Source organism: Buceros rhinoceros, unplaced genomic scaffold, assembly GCF_000710305.1.
Source record: "Buceros rhinoceros silvestris isolate BGI_N320 unplaced genomic scaffold, ASM71030v1 scaffold43739, whole genome shotgun sequence".
Taxonomy (NCBI): Eukaryota; Metazoa; Chordata; class Aves; order Bucerotiformes; family Bucerotidae; genus Buceros; species Buceros rhinoceros.
This window is the reverse complement of record NW_010434082.1, coordinates 369-22,632: the sequence shown is the minus strand read 5'-3', so window position 1 is coordinate 22,632 and position 22,264 is coordinate 369. Positions and strand designations below refer to the sequence as shown.

Genomic DNA, 22,264 nt, shown 5'->3' with positions numbered 1-22,264 from the left:
CAGCCATGCTGATGTGGAACTGCATGTCCTGAAACCTCACTAAACATGAGTGGAGGGCTTTAGCTCAGTTATGGATACCACCTTCAGCATCACTTCCTTCAAGAGCAGTATTCTACATCAATAGGACTGTCTCACATCATGCCATCTTTCCAGCTGCCAAAATACCAACTCCCTCCCCATTATCAAGAGAGTATGACCACCCAGAATGACTAGAGCAATATCTGCAGACCTATGTTAAAATCTTTTAAATTATATTAAGATCAAAACTACAAAAAGACAGTTTGTACTAGAAGGTACTATCCTTGTGACAGAGAATTCATAAGCAGCAGATAGTTATTTTTCAATTTAAAATAGAACATACTTAATGTATGCCTGACAGAGGCAGTAGCAAAATCAGAACCTTGAAATTAAGGACTAGAACAAAATGCCAAGCAGAGCAGATAAAGGAATTTATAGATGAGGTAGAGTGACGCATCTGTACAAGTCACAACAAGAAAATGTATTTCAAGCTGATGCTGGTAGGTATGAGGGGTCACAAACAGTACTGAGCAAAACTAACTCTATTAGGACTCTGACTCGGATACACCATTTTTAGGTAAAAGCAGCAGAGCTGTCAGAAGGACCATCACAAGATATGATGTCTCCATTGATACTCAAAGGCACTACAACTCCCGAGTGTCATCTTAGAACTTGGTATTTGAATTTTAAAAAATGCATCCAGTAATTCATCCCTCATGGGTGATATCATCTCTGTTCTCAATCTTTCCAAACTTTGTTTCTATTAAATACATTATATGTAGGATTCAAAGGCAACAGTAGCCACTTAACGTGAAACTCTTCCTGTTAAAATGTATTTGAAAAAGTACATTACACGATTACTTAAGGTTAGGCTTGCTTTCTTACAGTAAAACTGACTCTCTTTGCTTCCACCCACAACAGTTCTAGGAGCGTAGGGAAGAAAATGTGTGAAAAAATTTCTAAAAACTTTGAGAACTTTGAAATTCCTTCACTTTAACAGATGTACCTATGCAAAATTTAATCTGTAACAATTATGGATTAAACTACTTAATCTGTAACTTAATTTTACTCTAAACTGTTTTAGAATTGAGAAAAATCTTTCTCTACCCTGAAAGCACAGTGGGAAATAGGACCAAAGTACCACCACAGAGAAACGCAAAGAGATATACAAAATGCCGCTTCCAGAACTGCCACAGGACTTTACTGGAGAACGTAGATCAACAAAGAGCCTCAGACCACTGACAATTCACTCTGAAGATAGTTTCACTAAGCTGTCTAGGAACAAAACTCACACTAACTATCCTGTCATGGTGCGCTCTTGCTGCCACAGTACGTAGTGGCCACCTACTGTTGTGATGAACTCCCACTGAGCAGAAGGTACAGCAGGTACAGAGGTCAGCCCGACCACCACAAACGGCTATGGCACAGTGAACAGCCACTAGAGCAGCAGGTGAGCTAAAGAATAGCTTTTGCAGGCTAAAGAACACAGGCACAAGTATGTACTCTTAACATAAGGAGGCCAGGCAGAACTGGATCCAGCCTGGGAGCATGCTGGTGACCAGGCCAAAGGGAACACAGCCCAGAGATAGATCTGGGGGTGTCCCACAACTAGAAGGTAAGCAGTCCACTTTTATGTTGTAGTGCAGATTAATGTTTGCAAACAACTGGATGCCAGCATGACATATGAGCACAGATCCCTGCAGCCTCTGCTGGCTTGCCCTCTCCCCAAACTTCAGTTACACACCACCCAGCAATCCAGCAACAGTACAGCTCAACCAATAGTCATGGCACATAAAGAATCTGAGCAGCTCATTAGGCACGTATGTACCAAGAGCTACGGAACCAAAGCATTTGAACAGATTCAGTTATAATTGTGTGTACATTGTACACAAAATCCACCTCTAGTTGCGACACATTTGTGTTGGAGCACATGAACAACATGCACTGGTCAGTTATGCATGTGAAAATGTCACTAACATGCTATGGGTTTTTTGGGGACAGCAGTTGCTCTCTGAATGTGGCAGATATTTACATCAATAAAGTGACAATATTTACATCATCTTGCATTAACAAATAGCACTTGTCTGGACTTAGTGTTGAATAACTTTTTGGATAAACACAAATTCCTCTAGATGACTACTTCAATGCTTCCCAGAAGCCATAAACCAGATCTAAAGTTTGCTTTAGAAGTCAACAAAGCAGCAGTAATTCACTACAGTCAGTCTAAACATAAGATTGGTAAAATAGGAATCTAAAAGGTACCACAGGAAACACAAGCCCTTGTGGTATCTCATGCCTCTAAGACTCTTCAAGAATTTAGAATATAGGCGCACAGTCAACCACCTTGGAGAATCAGGCCCCATTCATTTAATCATAATTCATTTAATTTCATCTTACCTGGCAGATGTTTCACAAGTAGAAAACGTAGTTCGTAAACTACATGTAGCTACATGTAGACTATATGTAACTACATGTAGAAAATGTAGGTAGCTAATGAAATAAATATTTCAATAGCAGGTGCAAAATTTATCTTTTCCTCTAAACTATTTAATTCCTGTGCATATTTAAGGACTGCAGCTGAATATTAAATGAACATCAGGAGATTCAATAAACAATTCTGCAAGGTACAACACAAGCTTTTCAGTTACACTTCTCTAAACTAGCAACAAATTGTAGAAAGCCAACATTTACATGCTCCCAAAATTCCAGGCTTTAAACCTCCTTTAGTAAACATGAGAAATATCCAGACTGGTATGCAGTACAATCTCATTAAAAACCCCAGAAACTGAGGAGAAACAATAATTCCATGGTAGTTTTCTCCATCAGAACATTTCAGACAGGATATCAAGAGTTGTGGTGATGCAGGAAATCCAACTTTCAACTAAGCAGTAAAAATAAGTCTTCAGACTGCAGGATCTCCAAAAATTACACATGGCTTCTGTAAAATCTAAGTTTAAGAATGATAAAATATAATGCATGTGCTCTTTAATCACTCTGTAAAAATGGTTCTAAAATTGTTTAACAGAAAATATCTGCATCAGAGTGGCTAAATAATCATGCTGATTATAACTGACTACACAGCTGAAGAAAGGACTCAGCTACCAGCGTAAGCAAAGAACACGCACATCATATTTGTGTTCAGATCTAGTCATTACAAACTACGATATTTAAAAGTTTCAGGTGAAGAAATAAATATATTTGTTCCAGAAAAGATGTGCTCTAAATCAGCTTAAACTATAACATCAAGTCTGTGAGACCTTCAGTTGCTTATCAAGCTAGAACAAGGCAATGGATGCACAGCAGCGGAAGGCAGATATACTTGCAGAGTTTTGATACTCATCGTTCCTTAGCCCACTCAAGCTGACCCATTTGGAATCCAGTCCAAAATCTTACAAGGGATTAGATCACACATTGGGTGAGTTTTCCCATTTGAGAACTCAACTCTACATTAAGACAAAAAGAGGTTCTAAGTAAAGAAACTGAAGAACAGTAACAGCTGTGAAATGACAAAATAGATTAATATTCAGAGTAAGTTTTCATGACATTCAAAAAGCTTAGATTTAAACCACAGATGTCTTAGAGCTCATGTTTCATCAAAAAAATTAAATTAGCAAAAATTTTATTTTACTTTTTCTTACAAAGACAACATCAGCACAACAACCCGAAAGGCTTTGCTTCCTAAAGATGATTTAAAGTCAGGTTTTTTAAAAGTCCTTAAACCAACAATTTTTGTCTGTAAAATCACTCAATCTCCCACCCCTTAGTTGAAAACTGAGACTGGCATTTTCTCAGCTCCGTAACTAGGTATTCAATGGGTGGTTCTTCCCGTAATTCTAGACTCCTGAGGAAGTTTTATATACATAAAAGCATGACAAAAATTAACAAATATCATCAGTTATCAATTACCTGATTTTTTTCAGACAAGTATTTTTCAATATTCCAAAATCAGTTATGGGAAAGGATTTTAAACTCACTAACATTTTTTATTATCTAACTGAGTCCATGGCACAGAGGTTTTCTTCATCCTATAAATATGACTGTAATACTTCAGGACAGCTCCTCTTTGCACACTATTTGTTTAATGTGATATCTGAATTTCATAGCAAAAATAAGAATAGAAAAAATGTAAAAAACAAAAGAGCTATACAATCATACTGAAATGGTACCAATATCAATTCCAGAATTAAATATTTTTGCTGTTTAGCCAAGTTTTGTCCAAAGAAAAAATTTAATCATCATTGCCGGCCTGTTTTTCCATTTTCTGTTGTTTCCATTCTGAAATGCAACACAAGAATTGGTAAGCCAAGACAATCGAAAGATTAAGCAAAAAAAAGACTTAAATATTTAATATTTTCCACTTCACTAACCACGTGGTCTTTCGAAGCCCCAAACACACAATTATATCTCCTCCTAATACTTTAAGCAATCAGTACATAAAAGGTGTCTGCAAAACAAAAAAACTTTCCAGCAACCACAAAAAGCTATCCATTATCAACCTTACCAAGACAAAAACCCAGATTCATGTAACTACCGAGAATCCACTTCTGAAGTTTGAGCTTCAGCAGTTTGTTTCAAGGTCTTAATTTTCACCCTTCTTACACTGATCACTAACTACCACTGTGTTATTTACTTAAGAGGAAGTTGGTTTGGTTTTTCAGTGTTTCTTGGTAGAACTTGGGAGGATTGCTTCATTACAGCACAGCGTAAGATTCAACCACTCCGTTATTGGCAATATTTTTTATATATAGCCATTCGTTTGGAAGCTCAAGCAAGCTTCCAAGACTGGCACAAGAAATTGCATCTTAGCTACCATTTAATTCCCTGAAGCTTAAAAGTTTTGCAATGGCGATCACTAAGGCACAGGCAAGACCATTAGCATCCAGCCTTGCTCAGCACAGATGCAAACAACTGAAAAGCAAACACTACTGCAGGTCTCCAGCAATACTGACAGACAAAGGAATCTATTTATACATTTTAATCCTCAAAAGACTAAGGAGTCTTTTTATGCTGTAACTGAAGTAATTCCTCCACTAAGAGAATTTATAGCGATGCATTTATTGATACAAACCCATTTTCTTCTTTCAGATGTTGATATAGCTCAGCTTTATTGTTGACAGAGTTCAAACGACCAATAAATTCCTGGTGCTTCCTAGAGTTGGCAGTATTAATCCTGTTGCTCCATAAAGTCAACAAGGACATTGGCCCTAAAATTGCAAATAAAAAGAGACTAAGTGATTTAATTTCTGAGTTCTTAAACATTAGGTTATTATAAAGGCTTAGAAGAAATTACACTGTGGTAGTGTAACATATGAAACCCACTAATATCAAACAACCTTATAACAGAGGCTAAATAAATACAAACTTGCGAACTGGTAACAGCTGAGTAGTAGCTTCACATGAGACTGACCTTGCTTCAAACGCAGAATCTGAACATTAGCTCAGCCACTGCAACAAGTATCACTCACTCTTCCTTGGTGTGAGTTAAGTATCCATTCTCACCACTATACTGCTTAGGCATGTTTATATTTTAGTCAGCAGGAGGCAGTAATTTCTAATAGCTGTTCTTAAATAGCATTTCTAGCATACAGTAGCTCAAATAACACCAGCAGAAATTTGTCCAACCCTCTGTCAACCCAAGTGCTTATCAGTAGATCCACACAGGCATGTTGAGATTAGCATATTTATCAAGAATTTCTCAACAACGAGTGTTAGATTAAAAATTAACCTCACTGACTTAGCTTTAATTCCAAGATTCACCTCTACGTTGGAAAATACAGACTGACAACAATTTCTATCTTCAAAAGAAATAATAGTAATTCTTCTGGTTTACCTTTTGCCTTTTCAACTGTGGGCATTTCATCCATTGTAATAAGAGGCTTTTTGTTGGGTGGCTCAGGAGAATCGGGGGAATCTTTGATAACTTCAGCTTCTGCTAGTTCTTCTTTCTCACGATCCAAAAGACCTTTTAACCTTTTTGAGAAGGAAAACAGTGAAACTGTGCTAGAGCAGCACATGATTGATATGTTTCTATACTCCTCAAAGTTACACAAAATAAAGAAAATATAAACACATAAAGAATTTTTGACTGCTTGGAATAGGTGAAAAACAACAGGGAAGACTAGTGAAATAATCCTCTGGACAAATCCTTAAGCAAAAGGAAGGATCTTTAAAAAACTTTCACTTAAGTTACTTCGCAGTATTCATATTGTAGTTATTAAGTCTTTCCTTCGAAGTAACTATAAAATAAATAACAATAAATATAAAAAACCACCACACAATCTTCTCTTATCTTTTCTATGTGATTTCAGACCTATTCTATACTAGATTGTTTTATCTCAGTCTGCATTTTTGTTACACATGTGAAAGTAAAAGCAATTGCAGGAACAGATTTGATCACACACGGAAAGGCATGGAAGGTCAGAATGGTGACAACGGTGGTGAAAAGGCCCTCCTATCTTAAATGATCACAGCACGCACAAAATACATGCAAATTACACTTACTACATGAGGGGGTTTTGATACCTCTAGAACAGTAGTTTGAAAAACTGAGACCAGAACAGACCTGACAGATGCCTGTCACTATACAACAACAGCATGAATTATTATTGTTATTATTATTATTATTGTTATTAATCCTGATGTTCACCCAAGAGAAAAGCAAATCAATCTGGATTGTTTATCTACCTGAACACTAAACCATCTACAGCTCAAGAGAAAAATAACTGCCTGTCTTGAGTTTTTCATCTTGCTTTATATTTGTGTAAAGGAGTTAAATGTCTAATAGGTGACGCTGTCATAAAAACCAACAGCAGGACTCCTCAGGCTGCAAAGCTCTGCTAAGTGGTCAACAATTTGTCCAAAAAACATACTGCTTTTAAAATATGTTAATTTGAAACATCTGATAAGCAGGCACCATAATAAGCTTCCCATTTCCCAATCTTTGGAATGGTGACTGATTCAAAAGACCTGGGGATCCACACTGACTAGTAGTAAGCCAAGGTTACAAGAATTAACACAAATTGAAACCTGCATCCATTTCACCACAACTCCTCTCCCCTTCAAAGTAGGGCAGGACAAAAATTGTGCTTCAGTTCCATTTCACTTAAGAAAATCTACCTTTCTGATTCTTGCCATGGCTTATCTGATTCATAGTCTTTGCCCAACTTCTCTGACTTGTCTTCTTTGTCTTCTCTCTTTCTACCTCGTTTCTTGCGCTCCTCCTCTTCTGGCGGTTTGCTTCTGCAAGCCATCAAACATTCCAAGACTCGCTGGTGTTTGTCAGAGTTGTTTATGTGTGCTCGTACAAGGGTCTCCAATTCATTCCACATAATCCGGTACTGTTCATCTCTAAGCAAAGTCAAAAAAAGATATTATATACAGGATTACCTAGATCAATAAACTATTGGATAAATTAAGGTTAAAACCAGACCCTAAGAAACAAAAATACCCAAAATCAAAAATAACTCTAGATTCACTGTCCTCTTATACTCAAGGTCTATCCACCTGGGATTAACTCCATCCTTGAAACACACTGCACATAACTCCTGTTTTTAATTCTGAAATGTTAAGTTTAAATTGAAATAGACCATTTCCACTGAAATCAAATTCTTATCTACCACAAGATGTCTCTGCCAAAAGGCACTCCTGAATCCTCTCAGGTGTTTGCCAACTATGGCATGTCAGGATACGCTGAGGGCTGCCCATGTACTGACATGCTAATTCATTAACACTTAATTCTTTGGATAAAAAATTGGAAAGAATTACTACTATAAATAACTTCCAGTCATGGGCAAACCTGCAGCTGAATTTCTCTTCAGCCAATTGTCAGAAATACAATGGACATATCACAATGACTGAGGTACCAGGGTAATCGATGCTTGTTTTAAAGAATTAGCCCTTATTTTAAATAACCTTTTCAAAAGGGTTTGACTATTCTAGTATAATCCAATTTTAAATCGTTGTTCATTTATAATATGCTTAAGTTTTCCTTCTTAATCTGAAATTATTCCATGTCCCTAATCTAGCTAGTATCAGCTTCTGACCTTTCCCGGTGACTATCTTCGCTTTTGTAGTTTTTAACATACTCACAATTCTTGGATAATAAAATTACTTTTTTTTTAAATATACAGCACTATCAGTATTGTGATAGTCCCTAACTGGTGCAGGCAAAATACAGCATTCATTTCACATACGTACAGCATTTAGTTTAATTTGTATTACCTTTGGACAAATTTTTAAAATTTGGCACGAAAACAAACTCAAAAGAGTACTTCTCAGAAGTGCAGCATCAACAAAAAGAGATACATATGTAACCTTTTGGGGCCTTTTCCTCTTGTACCAACTGTTGAAATTGGCAGTGGATCATTTTTCCTCTCCATGTCTACCAAATTGTATATTGTTTTTTGACAATTCAGAACATCCTCATCAGTCATTGTTTCTTTTACAATCACACTGGCTAATGGCACTACCTGGACGAGAAAACAAAAAACGAGAAGTCTGTACATGTTGCAGGAGAGGAACAGAAGAAATCAAAGGCAATGGAACCAAGAAGCAACACACAACAAAAACACCCCATCTTATCCTCTATTTAATAACAACTCTGAGCAGGTACAAGCAGATGCACAGTTTTATGCAGCAGCGCTGTAGCTGAGATTCAAATATTCCACTCTGTTCGGATGGCATTCCAACAATCTATTACATTACATACTCAGTACTTAAACGAAAATAAAGCTGAAAAACTAATTTCATGGCAATAGAGTTAATATTTCATCAAGTGTCAAGGTGAAACTTAATCTAGACCATAACAAAAGGTTACAACCCCAGGTTACTTACAGCTTGCATGTTGAAGATGGTAGTCTGAGAAATAATCATAGGCCAGTAACGAGTATGTTTCTCTAGCTGATCTTTTGCACGTTCCAATGGAATTTCAAGACTTCCATCGATCTTATATCTGGGCTCTAGAAAAGGAGTTAATCGGTTTTCCCTCATAAATTCACCAAAATCCTAATGATAATCAAACAAGATACAATTAGGCATTTCTCTCTAACAAAGTATCTTTCACCGAACAGGCAAAACACAGGCTTGCTTATTACTAGCCCTGTACTATCCCCACTACTAAATTTGACTCTGACAACCAAACCTTTGCTTCTAGCTTTCAGATGTACATTATGCAGGTTGAACGCAAAAATAGTTCTAAAAACTGATGTAAGGTTTCTGATGAGGAGGCCTTCTGGATCTGCAAGGTATTTCATATATGGTAAGAGTTTCCTGTTTTTCTGAAAGCCACTTCTGCTTATTTCAGATCAAAGATGTTGTATACAAAGGATGTGTTAAAAAAATAAAAGACAAAACCAAAATGAATGCCAGCTGATTGTCTTCATATCCAGGGTTCAAAGCCGACAACTTTATCTCTTCTAATTATTATACAAGCCATTTACATGGAATCTATCCTTACAACAATAAGCAGGGTATAGTTCTATGCATATCCAGCCCACAGGAAAAACTTGCCAAGAAAAGTATTATCCTAGAATCAGAAAATTTAAATACTCATAGTGCATACGGAGGCAAGTACTTCCCTGACATGGAAAGGATTCTCTAAAGAGGGCATAACAAGCAGATGTACTACTTCGTACTAAATATGTATCAGTAGAAAACAGTTTGACCATTAAATCCACTCTAGCTCTCTAGAAAAGGTACCAACATCCCCTTATCTACTGCACTACATCTCTTTTCATCTGAAATAAGTGGCAAATCAAGAAAAAATGAAAAGAATCTTACTGTAATCCGGTAGTCAGTGACTCTTCCACCACACCCTTCGCTAATTGATGGGGGATCTTCTAGAATTGATCGTGAGCTGCTTAAAACGTGGAGAAAAATTTCTCCTCCATGGCTGCTGAGCATGTGACTAATTACTTTAGAGCCAGACTTGCGTGGCTGTTCCAACAAAACAGAACGACCTGTTGGAAATGAGATCGGTTTCATCAGGTACTGTGCACTGCGATTTTAAATTAAAAACTACACACACAGAATACAGGTTTGTATGTAGCCAGTGAGACTGTGAATCCATTAGAGCTGTGTTTTCACCTAGCTGAATAAGAAACAGCATTTACTTTCAGTCTTCGCAGAAGTCATATGGTCTTAAATTTTACAGAGAAAGACCAAAAAAGCCTCTCCTGGACCAATGAATCACCTTCTCTGTAGGACATTATTCTTAGGAAAAATATGTATTTATAAGACATTAAAATGGTATACTGTGTAAGAGCAGTTTGCTATTTAATTATTATGTTGTACACTTACTATGTTGGTCCTACTGCAGAAACTCTCATTGAAAGCAACTAAAAAGTAACAAAATAACCTACTTGAATATAAAGGTATCTATTGATACTATTAATACTCAAAATGAATATTTTTCAGATAGAGAAACAGAATTGCCTTTGTCTTATTTTCAGTAAAATACAATAAATATAAGAAAGTATATTCTCCAAACAAGTTGTTTGTTATGAAGGAGTAAAAATAGATCAGAGTGATTATCTGATATACATTAATAATTTTGGTTCTAACAATTTATCAAAGTACTTTTTCAGTACAGAATCTTTAGAGAAAAACCCACCAAAATATGGCGTTTAATAAAACCACTGCACATTTATTAGAAATTCAAGTTACCCGACTGAAGAAAACATCTGATTAAAAGTATATTTGTAATGCAATTTTGTTTGCAAACTATAAACCCCCCCCACGTGTAATTAATATTGGCTCCATATTCCTTGTTTGGAAGAAACAGCTTTGGCTTACCTTTTTAACGTGTATTTACACGGCAACCTCTTACAACAAGGTTATTCATGGCAGTGGGCAAGATCATGCCAATAAGCAAAAGATAACTAAATCCAACCTACTTTTTGACTGATACCAGTACCCACAGGTATGCCTGCTTCAATTGGCCAACCTACCTAGTTGATCATAACCCAGTGAAAAGAGCTTGCTACCCAGCACCGGCTAAAAATCAGGCATAGACACAGGTTGTGAACATCCTGCAACAGTCAGTAAGCATTGTGATCGAGGGCACTATCACCTACTCAAAGCAAGGTTTCCTACTAAATAGCATGAAGTGAAGTGTTCTACATTTGGATTCAGAAAAAAATACCAGAATTCAGTACGTGCTCCTTCCTCACACTTTTTCTCCCATCTTCAAGTTTCAAAACGCATTCCATTTGCCTTTCAGTACATTTAATATTTCTCCTCTTATTTATATGACAAGTTAAAATAAACTCGACATTTTTATAGTATATAGACCTTTACTGCTATACAAGCCGAAAGGTGATAAGTGCTCTATTTTCACTATTAACAATTAAATCACTCAATAATTAGGCAAGGACACAAAGTTACCATTAAGGAGAAAGTTGGTAAGGCATGAAGAAGGTCTGCTATTTACATCTACTGGTGAAATTCTATACGCTCCAGTGCAATAGTGTAATTCTGAAAAATAGAGAAAGTGGAAAGTGTAATTCTATATACAGAGAAAACATCCCACAAAATAAAAGGAGGCTAATCTACAACCCGCAGTACTAAGAAGTTACCTTTCTCTCAATCTGTAAGTCTGCTCCTGTCAATCAACTCCTCACAATCCGTCCAACATACTCACCTCTCACCCCCTATTTCCAGCAGGGCTTCCAATTCTTTATCTCCTGAATTATTTTACTGTAGAGCCAGCTTCCTCTTATTTATCTTATCTGTATTTTTAAACTGCTAGCTCAAAGAGTCAACATGTCTTGCTGACAGTCTACAGGGTGCGTGAGCTGAATGGCCAGGTGGTTCCTACATTACCCCAAATCTTCCCTCATATTTGGGTAGAGATCTCTCTTACTCAGATTTAAAAGTTAATACAAAGACACTAGTCTACTGATAGTATCATTGCAAAAATTTAATTTCCTTACAAACCTTTTTACTTAGCACTCTAAAGACTACACTAAAGATAGTACTGATTCTCCCTCCCAGCTTCCAAAAAAAGAATTAAACCCAAAAAAGATTCAATGTCTCAAAGCCACTATGTTAAAAAACACATAGCTGTGGAACTGACAAGGTATACTTGGTCCTGTTGGAAAGGCAAATAATTACTGAACATTGTAGTCAAGGAATAAGAGGATACTTCTGAGGAGATTAAAATAGCCACCAAGAAAATCATTATCAACCTTTTCACCTCTTACACAAAACACTGTTTAGCCAAGATCAGGTGAGCATTGTAAACTATATGTATGACTAAGCAGGATGCAGTCAGCAGCAAGGTTTATGGAGAAAGAGATAAAACCATTAACAATGTAAATAACCTCCTTGTTCAGATTCTTATCAGCATATGGAGAGGACAGTGCTCAACACAACTTAGTATATCAGTTTTGTAAGATACTGTGTTACCTACCCACACTATTTGTTCGAGGAGTACACCATTTTAATGTTACAGTTTCTTTAAATGTGCCTTCTCTGCTATTGCCACCTATATGACTATCACCTGCAATATAAAGTCAGAAAAAGTGTTTGATCAACCATATTTTATTACAGAAAAAAACCTCTAAATTTTAAGGTACAAAATACAACATGAGCATATACAAAATGTAATCAGATTTAACAAAGTTAACTTAAGCAAAAAAGTCATTAGCAGCGGCAGTTGCAAAAAATAACCTTTTAAAGTCAGCAGCCATTGCCTAATTTTAAAAAACAATTTAGCAAACAAAACACAGAAGCTCCAGAATATGTTTTCCATAGGTTTGATTCAACATTTAGAAAACCATAGATACGTTTTGGTTTTTTTCTTCTAAAATGCCTAAGATTTAAATGCAGTATTTTTTAATTTTCCATACAGAAATCAGAACCCTTAACCAATATTAAAGCTGATAGTTTCTTGTACATATTATATCCCAAAGTCAAGACTGAAACTGATCTAACGGCACATTTGACAAGTTTGGCTTTTTGGGGAAAGAAGTCAAGCTTGGTCTCATTACCCAGTATCTTTGCTATGTCAGATTCAATCTGAACATCTCAAGTTTCAGCAGCTGTGGATTTTTTTATCATTAAAATACTTCATACAGTATCTCACTGATAACTGGTCTGTCAAAAAACACCTGAAGGCCTTAAAACAGACATTAGCAATACTTCTAAATACACTAAACTATGCTTCTACTAGTGAGTTTTGCAATTCTTCTCATGATCTTTGACTCACATTATCTCAAGAAAATATTCACTAAGTTTTGCATGAAGTTTCAGAATTACAGTACTACACTGCTACTGAAGTATTTACAAACTCATTTCCTGAACAAAATAATTTTGCATAAGGCTTACTGTTGTATTTTTCTAACCTCAGTTGAGGTATTACAAATTTACCTCAGCATAATACTTGGTAATAATTCTAAATTTACAAGAATGATACCAGGTATTTCAAATACAACAAGAAATCTCAAAACCAAGTAACTCTTTTCCAAAGTTCAGTTGTGCAAGGAACAACTCTCCACAAATACTCACAAGAGGTACTTTTTTAAAATACTGCACTTCTGGTCTCAAAAAGTTGACATGCCTCTCAAATCTCACACAAATATCCTAAACATATATGAAACCTTGTCTGATGAATTTGACCTGTTTTTTCATTGTATATACTTATTACTATATTAAAAAATGTCAGCAAGTCCAATGCAAACATTATAAATCAAGTTCTTGGGTTAAGGAATAACTCGAAGTATGCTAATCATGCCTGAAATTTACACCAATTTTAAGTCTGCAGTCTTTGTGAATACCACCAGCAGGCTGATCAAAAGCCACTTTGAGAACCATTTCTACTTACCACTCTTTAAAAAGTCAACATGAGCCTCTTTGTGATGAAGCAGCTCCACATCATAGTTGGCTGATGTGTTAGCATGTTGTTCTTCCTTTAAAAGAAAAAGGTAGAAGGAATAAATACAATTATTTTAGCTAGAGGTCACTGTTTTCATAAGTGATTCTACATTTACCTTTCACTCCAAAATGAAACAAAAAGCTTCCAAAGTGTATCAGACAACAACAGGATTGCAATGTTGAGGAAACTGTTTGCTCTGACCTGTTTGAAGATGCAGCCATCTGCTTTTCCTCTTTTTTCCTTTTTTGAAACCCTAGAGCTTCCTCTTTATGCAAATGTCATGACTGGGTTCATAGTGTAAAACTACTTAGTGTTAACTATTGTTTAAATTACTGAAGTTAATGACACACTGAATGATACATTAGTGAAGCCTATGACACATTGACTACCATCTTACAACTTACTGAGCAGCAAAAAAATGGTCACTGCAGAATAGCTTGGCAATTACTTTTCATAAAAATATCTCAACAATTCAAATCAAAAACCATACTTGAACCTTATAGTTTCCTTGCGCTTAAGATAAAAGAAGTATACTTGCAGATGCATATTTATAATTAAAAAAGTGAATGTTTGTAAAGAGGACACTGCATCTTTAAACAGCTGCAAAGAACTAGAAAAACAGAACAGTAACCGTGGTAATTTATTCCAAGTTAAAAAAAAAGAAAACCACAGAGAACCCAACCATCTATTACTATAAGGACAAAGGCAGAAGGGAGAGACATACCAGCAGCACACAGGTCAGAAAGTTACAGACAAGGTATTTGCAAACTTAGTCACATTTATGCCATGACCCATGTCAAAGTTTCATTAAAGCTGTGAAAATAATTAAGTTCATGTTTTAACTTATAAAATACACAAAATATTGCTAGTTTTCAAAGATGCAGCTAATGTTTGACTGTATTAAAACTTGATGAATTTTTTAAATGAGGAAAGCTTATTTGCCCCTGCCCGTTGAAGACTGACATTGTTTCAATTGTCTCTTGCTGCCCGATCAGAAAATTACTGTAAACCTAATAACACTTGATACTCTTAGTTGCATTAACTTCCCTCCCAGTAGTGATAAAATAATTAAAGATAGGGATATAAAACAACTTTGAATAGAAGATGTTTAAGTAGATATATCCCCTGTCACACTGTTTGTGGTTTATGGATCTTCAAACTGGAAAACCTACTGGAAAACCTTTAGTCAAGGATCAGCTATTAGTTACAAACACCTTTATGTTGGGTGGGCATGATAATGAAACAGAGGAAAAAGATTCACTATGCCACAATAATGCAACAGGGGCAAGAATATCTAAACACAACTAAAAAAGACAAAAGAATCACAGACAATCTGAGGTAAACAGGGTTGTATTTATATCAAATAATACAAAACTGAAATAACCCCTGTATTGCTACATTAAAAATTGAGATTTGGCAATACAACATTTTGTTCTGTGATCCTTCTTTACTTTTTCCCCCCATCTTTATTTTTACTAACCTGGTCACAGACATTGAATGTGGGCTAATAAAAAAACAAAACAGAAAATATGATATGGAGAGAAAAACAATGTAAAAGTTCAATTAAAATAAACAGTAAAAGTTTTCAAACAAATTTAGAAGTGATGCAGCTAGTCAACACAAAGCTACAGACACAACATTACCTTCATAGGAATGTTAGTTATTGTGGTTGAAGCCAGATCAAAGTGCTGTTGTACTAAAACATTCAGCTTGGTAGCCAGATGCCGTCCAGCACGAACACTGTGCACTTCACTGGTTAAAACAGGTGAAAGCTAAAATAAATTGACAGAGTATACAGTATTAACAGGTTAGGCTCTAGTATCATGTAACGCTATTAACCATTTGAAGCTCTAAAATAAGAACATTTTTGCTACTAATTTTGACTAGAGGGAAAAACTATCACCCAAAAATCGCACATCATGGAAAACTAAGGAAGAAGCAAAAACAATTTCTCATTCAGATTTTGCAGGTTACTCCATTTGTTCTAGTTGCAGTTGCAACAATTTAAGAAATTAGAAGCATGCTAAAAAATTTGAGTCATTAATTGTTAATAGGAAGAATTAGTATCACGACATGGGGAAGAAATCCTCTTTAATAGCAACTCTGGGCCTGATTTTTCCACTCTTGTACCTGCTGAGTAACAGTAATTTTTCAAAGCTTTTTAAAAGTAATTTTTATATACCTACCTGTAAACAGGTCATATATACACAAGGGAAACAAACACAAGCCTTAAGATGCATTTGATTTTTCCCTTGACACTGAGGACATTGGCTATAGGCTTTTGGAAAAAAAAAAAGCAAAAAACCCCAGTGATAAAAATGACTGTCTCACAGAAAAAAATAGAGAATTTATTTTCTTCTGCTCACATTTTATTTTTCTAACTCAGGAACAAGAGTTTTGTAGAAAAGAATCTCAAGAAGGTAGTTTATTGTAGTCCTTTTTTATTTATGAAATAACATGAAAGGCATCTAGTCCTGCATGTTAAGAATGACTTTTTTCTTTTGTCTTTTCTTTCTTACAGACAGCACATTAAAATACTCGGAGCAGACTGATGAAGAGCAGAATACATAAAATATTTTGTATGTACTTGGTTTCAAACAACCTCCACCACATGCTTTCATTATTGAACAAGTGAGATGCCAATTTCCTATATGCATTCTTTCACCTTTTTGTAAAATTGTCTTTAAAAGAAGTACCTGTAGGGTACTTCAAATATTTGATGAAATTCAAGCATACTTTACATTCCTACAATATATTATCCTTTCTCTTGGAAGCAGACATGCTTTCCGATGCCTTTCATTAAAAAAAGCATTCTGTTTGCCAACAATGAAACAGAATTTACACACAAAAATTTTGGTTTCCTGAGAAAACTATTCAACCAAGAAGGGTGAAACTGCTAATACCTTAGTCTGGAAAACATGGAAGATGCAGTGCCAAAGAAATTTGGTAACAGATATCTGGGAAAATTAAAAGCCCTAAAATCAAGCCCTGGCTTGTGCTAGCTAGCAGCTTATGCTCAAATAGCAGGAAAGTTACTCAACTAACCTATTCAACACACCAAGTAGTTGATTGTTTTCCACTATGTTCCTAAACGTGCATTTCCATCTCAAGAAAAATACCAAACCCAAGACCGTCGTTCTATGACATTAACAGGCTTACTTCACAAAAGATGAATCATCAATTTATGCACAAAATTTATGTCATGAAGAGGGTGTACCATATATGTACAAAGACTAAAAACAAGAAAACAAATCATACGCTTCAGATGGCAGTATGCAGACTGTCATCTTTTCAAAGAATTACCACCTGTACTTTTTCCAACACCTTACCAGACACCAGAGGCTCAAAACATTACTGCTGAATATTTAAATTGCACTGTCTATTTTCAGTCTGACATAGTTCCTAACCCTTGGATAAATTTTCTCCTTTTAAGCTCCTTACCTCTTTTTTAGGACGATCTGAAACAAGGCTTTCTTCACCAACTGGGTAAGTGTGGATTAAGACCAATTCACATTTCTGAATCTGCATTAGGCTTAAAAAGAAAAACATTCTATTTAATGTACAGAGTGGCAGATTATCTCCCAGAAATTAGATCAGTTCTCCCAAGATTCATCTGATTTCCATAACACAGAATCAAAGACATGTAACGACATACTGTTTCAGAGAGCGTTCTGTAGAAACCAATCACACTAACACATACTTAAAAGTAAGTTTTTATCAGAAAAAAAGTATAACATTTCTAGTTTTTCAGATGCCATAGCGCTGTGTTTTCTTTTGGATATGTCAATGGAATAAACCTTAACTGATATAATCTGTTCAGCTTCATTCAGCTGAAAACATTTACTACAGATGATTTGCGTCTCCAAGTTTGTGCACCAGTATTAATAAAAGGACTCCAGTGAACAGGAAAGCAACTGCCCAAATAGCATGCTCATCTCCTAATGCAGCTGGAAATTTGGAGACATCAAAACATTGTTCCACATCTCCATCTACGGGAATGAGACCACTGTTCTGTCTTTAAAATGGACTTAGAACCTGATTCCATGGGGCAGTATCCTTTATACATAAATGAAACCTAGTTGCAGCAGGTAAATACAGGAGACTTGTGCTTCTGCTATTTAAGCTCCTGAGAAACAACCAAGAATAGGACCTCAACCTACTAGACACTTCAATGCCACACACAGTCCCTGGGCCAAACAGTTCACTGCTTAGATAAAACACACGGAGGAAAAAACCATTTCCTAGAAAATGCAACCGGTATTTCAAGACATTCCTTTATCTCAAGGAAAGTGTCAGGCAACGTAATAATTTAGAGATTAAAAACTAATTTCAGAGAAGTTGGCTATTTTAGTCACAGACAGATGTAAAGTTACTGCTGTGTTATCAAGAACGCATCAGATGTATTACTGATTACAAGAATCCAGTATATAACAAAACAGAGTCACACGTCTCATTTTAGAGCAAGCTGTAGAAGGTAGCAATCTAAAGAAATACCATCCTATGAGGATAAAGGATGATACTGAAAAGCTAGTGATTATACACCAGATCCAAGTCAGCAATATCACAAATTAGCACCTTCTATTTCACAAAGGCATTTATTCAAACAGTTCGTTAGAATAATACAAAAATACATCTGAATTTCATAAAAAATACAAGCACACACAGAGTAAGAAAAACTACGTTTGTAAGAAGTATACTCACTGATCTGAATTAGCTGCCAGCTTGTTATGCTCATGAATAGTCTCCTGAACACAATCCTCAAGCATCCGAACATGACTGTCACTAGAAAGCAATTTATGCAGGATAATCAATTTTCCTGTTCAAAACATTACATTAAACGCTCTGCTATTTCAGGTGGGAAATTTTTGGTTTGTTACTGTAACAGATCTCCATAAATGAAACCTTTAATGAGGCAAGAAATTCTCATGAGGAATTAACTATTTAGGGCACTAATTTAAGATAATCAATGAAAGACTTCTAAAAATGTATGAAATTACTTTTTTAGATGGTAGAAGCACATTACCATACACACCTTTTTGCATTAGTAATACAGATTATTCTTCCTCTGTTTCCAACACGTTCTGCATTCTCCATGAGCATGGTTCGAGCCTCATGCTGGTATTCTGTTATTTTGCAAAGTGCTTCAACTGCTGCAACCAGACCATGAAGTATGCTGCAGCACTCTGGATCTGCCCGAGGATTAGGTGGCCCAACAGCTGCTAATGCTGCCATCAACTAGTTAGAAAGAAATTACTATTGAAAGTTGCTTTCTAGCCACTTTTTAAAATGATCAGTTAAGAGAAAGTAATCATTATAACATATTTTATATGCAAACTAATATTCTTCAGAGAAAAAACAAATGGAGCAATTAAAGACCATTATATGTTGCTAACCTTCTGAAAACCCATTTGGCCCTAAATTATCCTTCACAATTCATTTATTAATTGTTACTGAGCCTTGAGAATATAATATACTCATTTACTACAGAAAAATACCTGGCTACAGTAACAAGTTATATCCAATACCTGAAAGAAATTTTAACACTGTCAGTTGCCATCTGCTTTTATTTTCTGAGCATTTGGCAATTCAGCTCCTCCCCAAAGCAAATTTTTCGGAGGATGAGTACAATCACTATGACCCCAAACGAGAGCAAAGAGAATATTTACAATATTTTTTCCCCACAGTTTATTTGCCCGTCACACAAATGTAAAAAAATATAACCAAACTTAAAATTGAAGTACAAAAGAAGTACAACCACATTACAGAAGAAATACATCAGTAATGTCTTCAAAAAAATTATTTCAATATATAACTGTACTCAAAGCTACTGATTTTTTTAAAGTATGGAAAGCTGCCTATAGAACAGCCCAGCCTCACAGGCTACTTTTAATTCTGTTATGCAGTAATTTCAGACCAGATCCACCATTTTAATTACCAAAATTGCTTCATACTGAACATAGTAAGAAGCTGCGATTTATTCTGCAATTAGACTTCAACAAAAGAACAGTTACAAAGCATACCTCCTGCAAGTTCTGATCTTCTTGAGTCCAAGAATTCAAGACATGAGCCCCAGAATCACTCACAATGAAATTCACCTAAAAGTATCAAAAAAGCACGTGTAAGGTAACAGCCAATCATAAAGGTAACAGTCATTATGGCTACCTTTCAAATCCAAACAAACATGAGTTATACCTATTTCTTCTGATACTCAGTAGGTATGTGCATGATAAGTCGAACTAAAAATAAGACAATAAAAATATGAAAAGCATCCCCTCTTGCTATATTCAGTTACCCCCTTAGTAGAACTATGATTAACAATTTCTTGCTCTATAAGCCACTAAATTAATCTCTTCACCAACTTAGCATTGCAGGATATTATGAAATATTTTAATAATTAGGTAATGTTTTCAGTAGAATAGCTACACATCAAAGTAAATTGTAATACTGCAATATTGCAAATTACTCTTGAAAGACCGTCACAGTAGATTGCGTAGGTAAATATCTAGCAAGGTTTAGTAAACACCACATACCAAAATACTTCTAAAGATGATAAAGAAGCCAATTCCAATCTCAATTTCAGTTTCTCATACCACACAAGCTCCAGTTCAGATTCAAATCCATTAAGCATACACTTGATAAAATTCTATAATGGGACTTAAACGCATATTAAATCTCTAAACTAGAGTTTAAATTGTTTGCTGTCTGAAAACGAAGACATGCAATCCATCAGGGCAGTGCATCAGACTGCTGAACTAGTGGGGGTATTTGTTATTGCCTGACCTCTGCCTTAGCTGCTCTGACTCAGCCGGTATTCCATCACTACCACCCACCATCACTTTAAAATCACCATCACCATCATCTTTACAAATGGGGATTAGTTACCTTACAGTACGTTACAGAATGCAACAGAACCCACCAGGCATGTATTCTTCTAAACAAGGAGCTGTGTGCCAGGAAGCTTTCCCAGCCTCAGGGCAATCCTACCTCTTATTAAAGCACATTTCCTTCAAAGTTGACACCAAAAAAATCTAAGGAAGGTTTATGTTTAGAAACAAAATGGAATCTGAAGCAATACTTCACTCAAGTTTTGTAAACTTAAAGCTCAGGAGAATGCAATAATAAATCCGTGGTTAACCTTAAAGCACCTCTCCATGTTTTCACTGAGTTAAAGCGACATTAAGCCAATGAAAGGTTTCAAAAATGAATCTATAATGAGATTCATACACTATTCAAACCACTTTAAGTAGGTGTAAAGCATATCAACACCACCAATAAATTTTTATATAATACATAATATTTGATTTTTTTAAACTGACAACTATTAGTATTAAAAGACTTCATTCAAATAGGAATACAACGCTTATACTATCAAGCATAACACAAGGTATGGCTAAAAGAACTTACCAGTTTCTTGAAGGGGAAAATATCATACATTATTCTACAGTACTCCATGGATGATTCCACAGAACAGGTCCATAGTGATTTTGATATGGGTGCTAGAGGTATAATTCCCTGGGTCCGATTTTTTACTAACATATCAAATTCAACATGTTGTCTGCAGGATTCTGCCATATATGGGCAGTGATCCACAACAAAAACAGTTTTATGAGACTCAGAAAAGATTTTCATTTTCTTCCTAAAAGAAAGAGATACTAAAATCAGAAAGAAATTGCACAAGGAAAAAAAAAAAATCACACTACGAGATTGCTTTGCAATTTATATAGTATAAAATTAACTTACTAGAAGGTCACTTCTTATGTTTTCATTACATATTGCATACATCAGTTCCTACAAAACTGAAGCTTTTAAAAAAATTATTTAAAACTTACTTTTTAAGAATCTATTTATATGGAGACAAATATCCTCCAAAACTCTGACTAGTCCATGGATTTAGTATATTGGATTTCTGCTCAGAAGAAAACTGAAACCTGAGAACTCTGTAATGAGGTGTAGTGCACTTTCCCACTTCACACTGACAGACGTTTCCCTCTCCTATAGCATCATGAAAGAATTACCTTTGAAGCAAGTAAACGTCAGATCCTTGTGTTAAGGTGGACATCATAACTCAGAAGACCCAAACGACGTATGAAAATTAATCCTAGACTAGTGCTACTTAGACCACTAATCTTAAAACAAACACTCCTCAAAATTACTCAACTTCTAGATGTTTCCATAACATTTCTAGGAGAAAAATCTTTCATCCATGCAAATGCTGCTGAAGTGGAGAGTAAACAAAAGAAAAGAGTTTTAAAGTACAATATTAAAATAATGAAGATTTACACACGTCAGACTTCGGACAGCACCTCGGTCTGGGGGGCAGGTTTCACACCCTGAGCAACAGCTGCAGCTGCCGGGACACACTACGCCCCTTTC

The 22,264-nt window shown here is 35.6% G+C and overlaps 1 protein-coding gene across 1 annotated transcript in view; it reads right to left on the bottom strand.

Annotated features, from left to right (window-relative positions):
* Window positions 1-4,253: 4,253 nt before the first annotated feature.
* The window catches only part of ASUN (asunder spermatogenesis regulator), an 18,373-nt gene continuing 362 nt past the window's right edge, over window positions 4,254-22,264 (bottom strand). The window contains exons 2-17 of the mRNA XM_010144314.1: window positions 21,296-21,527; window positions 19,912-19,986; window positions 18,924-19,126; window positions 18,593-18,673; window positions 17,333-17,423; window positions 15,535-15,663; window positions 13,841-13,925; window positions 12,428-12,517; window positions 11,401-11,490; window positions 9,796-9,974; window positions 8,851-9,021; window positions 8,332-8,486; window positions 7,135-7,365; window positions 5,849-5,988; window positions 5,087-5,222; window positions 4,254-4,293 (exon numbers count right to left, since the gene is read on the bottom strand). Coding sequence (XP_010142616.1) covers window positions 4,254-4,293; window positions 5,087-5,222; window positions 5,849-5,988; window positions 7,135-7,365; window positions 8,332-8,486; window positions 8,851-9,021; window positions 9,796-9,974; window positions 11,401-11,490; window positions 12,428-12,517; window positions 13,841-13,925; window positions 15,535-15,663; window positions 17,333-17,423; window positions 18,593-18,673; window positions 18,924-19,126; window positions 19,912-19,986; window positions 21,296-21,520 — 2,121 coding nt within the window. The 5' untranslated portion in view covers window positions 21,521-21,527. The remainder of the gene's footprint in view (window positions 4,294-5,086; window positions 5,223-5,848; window positions 5,989-7,134; window positions 7,366-8,331; window positions 8,487-8,850; window positions 9,022-9,795; window positions 9,975-11,400; window positions 11,491-12,427; window positions 12,518-13,840; window positions 13,926-15,534; window positions 15,664-17,332; window positions 17,424-18,592; window positions 18,674-18,923; window positions 19,127-19,911; window positions 19,987-21,295; window positions 21,528-22,264) is intronic.